The 9455-nt window shown below is 43.0% G+C and overlaps 1 protein-coding gene across 6 annotated transcripts in view; it reads right to left on the reverse strand.

The window, feature by feature from the left end:
- Positions 1-9040, reverse strand: part of DOCK9 (dedicator of cytokinesis 9) — a 366360-nt gene extending 357320 nt beyond the window's left edge. For 5 of the 6 annotated variants that reach the window (XM_043997744.1, XM_043997733.1, XM_043997738.1 and 2 more), the window contains exon 1: positions 8512-9040. In XM_043997744.1, the coding sequence (XP_043853679.1) occupies positions 8512-8640 (129 nt within the window). In that variant the 5' untranslated portion in view covers positions 8641-9040. The remainder of the gene's footprint in view (positions 1-8511) is intronic. The other variant, XM_043997741.1, reaches the window with a different exon arrangement.
- Positions 9041-9455: the final 415 nt, after the last annotated feature.

A 9455-nucleotide genomic window follows, 5' to 3' on the forward strand; every position in this document is an offset into this window, starting at 1 on the left:
TCTGGCCTCAGACACTTAACACTTACTAGCTGTGTGACCCTGGGCAAGTCACTTAACCCCAATTGCCTCACTTAAAAAAAAAAAAAAAAGACTATATGATGGGGCAGCTAGGTGGCGCAGTGGATAGAGCACCAGCCCTGGAGGCAGGAGTACCTGAATTCAAATCTGGCCTCAGACACTTAACACTTACTGGCTGTGTGATCCTGGGCAAGTCACTTAACCCCAATTGCCTTACAAAAAAAGAAAGAGAGAAGAGAAGAGAAGAGAAGAGAAGAGAAGAGAAGAGAAGAGAAGAGAAGAGAAGAGAAGAGAAGAGAAGAGAAGAGAAGAGAAGAGAAGAGAAGAGAAGAGAAGAGAAGAGAAGAGAAGAGAAGAGAAAGACTATATGCTGGGGCAGCTAGGTGGCGAAGTGGATAAAGCAACAGCCGGACCTGAGTTCAAATCCAGCCTCAGACACTTAATTGTGTGAGCCTGAGCAAGTCACTTAACCCTCATTGCCCCACCACCACCAAAAGACTATACCCTGCTTGAGGTTTTGCCTAATTGCTTTTGTATCAATGTACATTTTGCATACTGTATATGTAGCACACAGTGTTTCTTAATAACAGTGTTACCTAGCTATGTCTGTCACATTTATAATTTAAAAAAGAAATACAGAGAAAAAAGTGACAATAAAAACTTTTTTTTGGTGGGGCAATGAGGGTTAAGTGACTTGCCCAGGGTCACACAGCTAGTAAGTGTCAAGTGTCTGAGGTTAGATTTGAACTCAGGTCCTCCTGAATCCAAGGCCAGTGCTTTATCCATTGTGCCACCTAGCTGCCTCCAAAAAAACATTTAAAAGAAAAATGTCATATACATCTGCCCCCTAGCATTTCTTCACATTTCCCCCTGTATCATGTAGTCCTAATTTAAGTCAGGCCCTCTTTCCACAGCAAAGCTCAAGTCCTCCCTTCTCCATGAAGGCCTCCCCAACCATGCCCACCCTTCAACAAGGCTCTTTCCTCTCCATTCCTGGAGCACACATTGTTGAAACCGCTCATTCAGCTCTTAAACAATTAACCAAAGGTAGTGTAGGTTAGCTTTTCCTGGATTTTTCCTATCTTCCCAATTGACTTGTAAGCCTCCCAAGTACAGCTATACAACAAACAGTCATGCAAACAAGTACCCAGGGCAGCTAAACTCATGAGCCAGGGGTTGTGACCATCATGGCACTCAGCCCTATATTTCTTTACAACATTAGCACAGTGCCCTACATAGAGTAGGCACATGTTTGTTGATGATCATTATTAAGGCTTCTTCTCTTTCATTCATCCAACAAACATGTACTCAATTATTTGTGTTTGTATCTTATTTCCTCTACTGGAATGGAAGCTCACTCTTTTTTTTTTTTTTTTTTTGCAGAGCAGTGGGGGTTAAGTGACTTGCTCAGGGTCACACAGCTAGTAAGTGTCAAGTGTCTGAGGCTGGATTTGAACTCAGGTACTCCTGAATCCAGGGCTGGTGCTTTATCCACTGCGCCACCTAGCTGCCCCCTCACTCTTTTTTTTTTTTTAATGAACATTTTAATTTATAGTTTTGAGTTCCAAATTCTATCCTTCTCTCCCTCCCCTATTCCCTCCCTAAGGTAGAAAGCAATGAGCTATAGGTTATGCATGTACAATTATGTAAAACACAGGAACCCTCTTTTGATTCAAATTTTGTATCTCTCCTAGCATGAAATGCCAAGTCCACAGTTAGAAGGCAGCTAGAGAGCTCAGTCGGTTGAGCGTTGGTCTTAGAATCAGGAAGACCTGAGTTCAAATGCTACCTCAGACACTCACTAGCTGTGTGACCCTGGGCAAGTCACTTAATGCCTGTTTACCTTAATCCACTGAAGAAGGAAATGGCAAACCACTCGAATATCCTTGCCAAGAAAACCCAGTATGGTCCACAGGGTCATAAAGAGTCAGACACTACTTAACAAGAACAACACAATAATTTTTTAAATGAATGATTGCTTAATTCCTTTTCTACCCTTCTTGAATTCTAAACCTATCACGACTATAATTCCATCTCTTAAATTTAAATGGAACAGAATCCAAGGAAAATATCACCTATGGTTAGCCAGATCTCATTTACCCAGACCAGATGATCAAGCCTCCTCTCTCACTACCTCTTTACCATTTCTGAATGCTTAAGTCGGAGAGCAGAGAAAGGGTAGAGACATATGAAACTGAGACCAGTGAATGCCACTATTCGAGACCATATCTGATTTGAAATTATCGACATTACCTGTGGATTTAAAGATCGATGCTCCCCTGTCTCAGGCTACCTCAGAGATAATCTCAGGTTGCCTGTACTTCCAAGATAAGTACCTTCATAAAGAGCACAAGAAGGTACTTCTTCCATCTCCAGCTCATCCCCCTCCATCATGGTAAAAGCAGCAAGGACTAGACTTAGTTTTTGGTTTTGTTTTTTTTTTTCCTTTTGCATCGCAAGATCTCAGAGGAATCTGGAATGGAATGAAATAGCTGGCAGGGCCTAAGGAATAGCAAAAGGCTCTTGGGCTGTAGATGCTCAGATAAGATCTCTAAGGGAACTAGGTAGCCAGATGACTTGTACTATAATACCTAGGTGCAGGGTAGCTGATAAAATGACTCTGGGCAGTTGCATCACAACATTTACACTGATCTTTTGGAGAGAAAGAGTGTTTACGATTCTCGTGTTACATTTCCTTTTATGGCTAGGTCAATTATGTACTGTGGATTAGACTGATAAAAGATTTGGGATCATTTCAGCTTCCTTCAGCATCACCAAAAACAATCATTAAATAAAATTCAGTTAATGCTGCTCAGTGAGAATCCTCAGTTTCTGTTAGTTCAGTATGTCTGTCCTGAATCATGGAAAACAAAACAGAAATAAAATAGGAAGCATTCTTTTCAGGTTAATACTCCCCAAACACAGTTTTTTCCAATATCTTTTGTATTTCTATGACTATTGTTGTTGTTGTTGTAAATTACTGTTGTTAAGTCATGTCACACAGCTTGATGAACATTAGCATTCTGTGCAAATATGGGGAGGCCTCTTGAGTCTGAGGCTTTGGCACAACTTCTTCATCATGCCAAAAGTTCATTTTATAACCTAACAAATTAACACAGGCCCACAAACTTTGAGTCCAATAAAAATGTGAAAAAAATGAGATTTTATTTAAAATTGAAGCTGTAACTTACAGTACTGGCACTATATTTGCACAGGATGCTAATGTTCATCCATGCTGTGATGTTATTAAATGGGAAAAGAACTAATGAAATGTTCAGGGACTATATGTTGTTTTAGCTCCTCTACAAAGCTGCATTATTAGTCACTCTGTTAAGAACCTTTTACTAGCTCCAGACGACTCTACTAGGTGCTATGGGGAGATACCAAATTAATAATAATAATAGCTGGAGGCAGCTAGGTGGTGCAGTAGATAGAACACGGGCCCTGGAGTCAGGAGGACCTGAGTTCAAATCCAGCCTCAGACACTTAACACTTAACTAGCTGTGTGACCCTGGGCAAGTCACTTAACCCCAATTGCTTCACCAAAAAAAAGAAAGAAAGAAAGAAAGAAAGAAAGAAAGAAAGAAAGAAAGAAAGAAAGAAAGAAAGAAAGAAAGAAAGAAAGAAAGAAAGAAAGAAAGGGAAACTGAGGTTAAGTGACTTGTCCAGGGTCACACAGCTGGTAAAGAGCCTGAGATCATATCTGAAGTCAGCTCTTCCTGACTCCGGGCCCAGCACTCTATCCCTTGCACCAACTAGCTGACCACTAATTCGTTAAAATTAAGAACAGACTTGGTCCTTAAGGCTTATTAGTTATAACCACCATCGACAAAGTTTATACAGCACATTAGGAGGTATCTGGGCCTCATTTGCCTGGGCTTTCCTTGATGAGTCAGTGTAGCTTGTCAAAGACTCTGACAACCTAGAGCTACTAAATGGACTTAGTGATTTGTACATCTGCACATGGTCAAGATAACTTCCTGGAAGGAAGTGGTGCATAGAGAGAGGAAAGGGGTGGGGGGAGGGTGGATGAAAGCAAGTGTTGGTACCAAGCCCAGTGATGTTTATGGGTGGGTAGCTTTTTCCCTATGCCAGCTCCTCCTCTAGTGAAGCTCACAGACACACACACATTCCGGAGCTGGAAGTCAAAGCATGCTCTGGAAAGAATGTCTTCTGCATCAACTGACAGACCTTCCTATTTCTGAGTGGGCCTTCTAGACTCAGTGCATTTTATATTTGTTAAAACATGTTCTTTAATCCGATAAGTGGCCACATTAAAAGAAGACTAAAGTATTGAGATGCCAGGGCCCCTGGCTGCACATGTCTAAAGACTGTCACAGGTATATACATACACATATATGTACACATATACATATATGTGTAATATAGAATGTGTATATAAACGACTTTATGACCCATAAATGGTAGATCTATTTTCCCCTCATGTCGTCTAAAAACATGTGTATATAATGTAGATACATACATGTTACATATAGCATTATCTAATATATAGCATGATATACATATATCTATACATACAATGACTTTATGACCCACAAATGGTGGTATTTTCCTTAGATGCCATCTTTAAAATATATGTGTATGGGGGCAGCTAGGGGGCCCAGTGGATAAAGCATTGGCCCTGGATCCGGGAGGACCTGAGTTCAAATTCGGCCTCAGACACCTGACACTTACTAGCTATGTGACCTTGAGCAAGTCACTGAACCCTCATTGCCCTGCAAAATAAATAAATAAATAGATAGATAGATAAATAAATAAATAAATGTGTATATAATATCGATATACATACATATATCAGATATAGCACTATATATGTATATAATATAGATACATATATGTAGCATTATATAATATTATATACATATGATGACTTTATGACCCCTAAATTGTAATGTTTTCCTTAGATGTCATCTTTAAAGTATACACGTATAATATAAATATACATATATATTATAAACACATATAGCATCACATATGCATATAATATGTACATATATATTTTAAGATGGCACTATATATGTGTATATGTATATATACATGTACATACGTAGCATTATACAATATATTATATTGTTTACATATCTATTTTTAAGGTGGCATCTAAGGAAAGCAGATTACCATCTATGGGTCATGAAGTCACACTGGGGACACACATGAATGGGGTTTGAGTAGATCACCCTCAGATATGTAGCACAAGTATTTATAGACACAACTCTACTCTTTGACTTGCCTAATGCTCATCGGTGATAAGCAAATTAGAAAATGGCAACAATGACCCCCTGTTGTCAACCCTAATGATTTTTAATAAACAATAATACATATAATTATTTAAAATGATAACAATAGCTAGCATTTATCTAGTGCTTTAAAGGTTGTCAAAACACCTCATATACATGATCTCATTTGACACTTAGAACAACCCTGTGAAACAGGTACTGCAGGTATTATCAGAGGAAACTAGGTTTCAAAAAGATTAAGTGATTTGCCCAAGTATTAGTAATGGAGCCTGAACCCAGTTTTCTACTGACTTCAAACTCAGTTAATATCTGCTTTCTTCGGAGGACTGACATTTTAAATGGCAGCAGTTATAAATTGCTGTTTTCCTTCCTATTCCTAAAGGTAATGGTTGGGGTAATATTTATTAATAAAAACTCAAATTTCCATAGCGCTTTATGGTTTCCAAAACCCTTGACTGACAAGCATGTGAAGTGCTACAACTATTATTCCCATTTTACAGAAAGAAAAACGGAGAAAGCAAGTAAATGACTTTTCCATGTTCGTGAATATAGCAAGTGTTCAAGCAGAGATTCAGACCTGAGTCTCCCAAATCCAAATCCTGGCCTCTTGCCACTTAACATGCTGCTTTTCTTTTGATATGATAGGCAATTCTAAAGAGGATAGCATCTTTCAGTTAAAAGAAGGAAGTTAAGAAAAAAAAATAGCAATACAGGCAATAATCTAATTTCCTAGGCATTTGAGAAACTGTAGGGCTATCCCAAATACTATTTTTTAATCTAAACATTAAATTATTTTTAAATTTTTTTTTTCAAATGAAGATCTGCCCTCTTTCCCTCCCATTTCCCCATCTATATACTATTCATTGAGAAGATTCAGGAAAATATACTAATGATCAAAATTATTTAGCAATGTTACAACTAATTTATTTTCTCATTTAATATCAGTAAGCTACTCAGGTTCCATTTAGAGTTTGTTTGTTTGTTTGTTTTGGTGAGGCAATTGGGGTTAAGTGACTTGCCCATGGTCACACAGCTAGTAAGTGTTAAGTATCTGAGACCGGATTTGAACTCAGGTACTCCTGAATCCAGGGCCAGTGCTTTATCCACTGTGCCACCTAGCTGCCCCCCATTTAGATTTAATCAAGAAGAAACAACTGAAATATTGTACCAACAATTGCAGCAGAACCTTTGAATATAACTGCATTATTTGTACCAAGAAGTTAAGATGGTTAGAGTCTCTTCTGTTTCTTTCTCCTTCTTGCAGAGGAGAGAATACAGGTCCTGGAGTCAGGAAGATCTAAATTCAAATCTAATCTCAGACCTTTGCTAGATTTGTGACCCTAGGCAAGTCACTCTGCCTCCCTGCCTCAGTTTCCTCATTTGTAAAACAAGGATAATAATAGCACCTACCTCACAGGGTTGTTGTGAGGATCAAATGAGATAATAATTGTAAAGTGCTGAGCACAATGCCTAACACATAGTAAGAATTATGTAAATTCTTATTATTATTTTATTTAATAAGTAAATTGAGATCATAGTAAGGGGAGGAATCAGCTTACTTAAATTCATGCTATTAGTCTAAAGTAACAGACCTTAGATGAGTGAGTAAACTTGTCAATTACTAGAAAAAAATATCTTGACATGTGAACTGAACAACATGGATATGGGGTGAAGTTTTTCCTCTATCCTCCATGAACATATCATTTAAACAATCTCAGCTTCTGACCATGAACTCCACAGAGCATTGTAGTATCAAAAACAACAAAAAAAGTTTCACATACATTAGGAGCATTCTGCTCCTAAATCGGGGGTTCTTAATCTTTTTGTGAGTGTGTGATGGATGCCTTTGGAAATCCTACGAAACCTTTGTACCCCTTTTTAGAATAATGTTTTTAAATAAGGTGCTAAATTTCAATCAAGAGGTTAGTAAAAATAAAGATGCCATTTATTTCCAATCCAAGGTCATGGACCTCCCTGAAATCTATCCACCGAACTCAGCGTAAGAACCCCTGGCCCTAGAAATATCCAACACATACTATCTCAGTGCCCCAAACCTTCCTTTTACAGAGAAGGAAAAAGTACCCACCCACAAACATGCCCCTTTCAAGACATACCAAAAAATCTTTTACAATACATAAGAGTGGTTAAAAGTTTCCAGATGGATAACATGCTGCTTTCCAAACCCTAACAAGAAGTTCTAGCACAGCTTCTGCAGAATCACTGTACTACTTAAAAAGTCAAGTATGTCATAATTTACTCCAGTTTCCTAATATAGCATCCACCATGCTGAGGGTGGAAAAGTTGACTTAAAACTCCTAACACCTAGAGATAGCTCTCTTCCTTTTCTCTTGTCCAAAGATGGTCTGCTGGACTCTTGACATTTTTTCCCCCTGGCTTGATGCACAAACTTGGGCTATGCCCATAAATCAATAGCTCATCTAAACCAATTTTGAAGTATAGGCACACAGGTGACTGGGGTTAACAGGCCCTTTATATACACTGTGGGGCATACCTAAGGATCCAAGGAAGGGGGCTGGAGGAGAGCATTCTAGGTCACTTCCTTACAGAATACATCGCACCCTTACTTGGCCCACAGATGTCACGCACCCCTTCCCACGGAGTAGGCCTGCGAATGGAAAAGAGGAAAGAAAGGGGGAGGGGAAGGACGAGAAAAAGAAAAAAAAAGGCCACAGGTGCCACATATCAGCTTTGGTCCTCCACTAAAAGATGAAGACAGATGGTGAAAGATGAGAGGTACCAGGAGCATTCCTTTCCTCTCTGGGAGGCAGAGAGGGTGAAAGGTGAGTTGGGGGACAGGCAAGCGTGGGGCGACGTTTCTCTCACTTCCATGAAATTTACCCCAGGACAGGGCAATACTGGAGGGAATGGGGGTCCCGTTCCTGGGTCTCCTCTCTAGATAAGGTGATGGTCCGGATGGCTCCGGGAGACCTGTCCTGGCCAGTCCTACCCACCCCCCCGGTTGGACTGCTCCTCCTCCTCCTCTTCCCCCCACCTCTTGGCCCGGCTAGCCCTAGCTCCGCCGGCGGCTCCGCCTCATCCCGCCCGGCTGACGGGAGCGGTGGGAGGGAAGGAGGGAGCGTGGCGTGGGGAGGAGGGGACTCGCGGCCCGGGATGCGCCCCGCGCCCCCTCCGCCCCTGCCCCTGCCTGCGCTGCGCTGCGCTCGCTCTCTACCTGCGCCTCCCCCCGCGCGCGCCGCGCTGCGTTCGCACTCACCAGCAGCACGGAGCCCCGCACCACCTCGGACACGCTCTGCCGCAGCTCGGCCGCCGTGCCGGGCTTGCTCAGCGCCCGGGTGAACTTCCGAGTCTCCGCCGAGGCGGGGAGCAGCGGCGGCTGCGACATCCTCTGCCTCCTGGCCGCCGCCGCCTCCTCCTCCTGGGGTCCCGGCCCGCGTCGGTCCGGCCACCGCCAGGTGCAGCCACCGCAGCCGGCCCAGCTTCTCCCTGCTGCTCCTCGCTCCAGGCTCCTGCCGGGGATCCCGAGAGAGCAGGCGGGCTCCTGGGCTGCGCAGGTCCTGGCTCGTTCCCTCCCCTCCGCAGCCGCCGCTGCTGAAGCTGCTGCCGCTGCCGCTGCCGCTGCCGCTGTCAAGCCCTGGTCCTGCCTCCTTTTCCTCGTCTAATGCCCGAGCCGGCGGTGGCGGCGGCTTCCCCACTCACTCCGGTCAGTGCTTCTTGTTGTTGCTCCTGAGGCTGTCCCGGCTCCCCCATGCTACCAGCTCTCACCGCCGGCGGCCTCCTCCTCTGGGCGGAGAGTCCAGCCCAAGGCGGGGCCGCGAGTGGAGGAGGCGGGGCTCAACCCCATCCAGAAACTGGCGAGCTCCCTGGGCGTCCCCCCCCAACCCCCCCCCCCCACACACACACTGTACCCCGTCTGGGCAAGGAGGGCATCGCTTGGTCTTTGGGCTAGTCCAGAGACGAAAAGGAAATAAAAGAATTGGGTGAAGTGTTCAGTGAGCAGGGCTCCCCAAAACGGATGTAAGTTAGAACAGTACAAATAAAGGCGGGGAAGGCAAAGACTAGAAGGGGAAAACCTGCGGCAAGAATACCCCGCATGAGACTTGACTCTGCAAATGTGGCGGTGTCGGGATGGGCCGAGATAGAAGAGTTTGGGATGTCCAAGGCAGCACTGGGAGATTGCTTTATAGAAAGGCAAGCCCA

This window comes from Dromiciops gliroides, chromosome 3, assembly GCF_019393635.1.
Source record: "Dromiciops gliroides isolate mDroGli1 chromosome 3, mDroGli1.pri, whole genome shotgun sequence".
Lineage (NCBI taxonomy): Eukaryota > Metazoa > Chordata > Mammalia > Microbiotheria > Microbiotheriidae > Dromiciops > Dromiciops gliroides.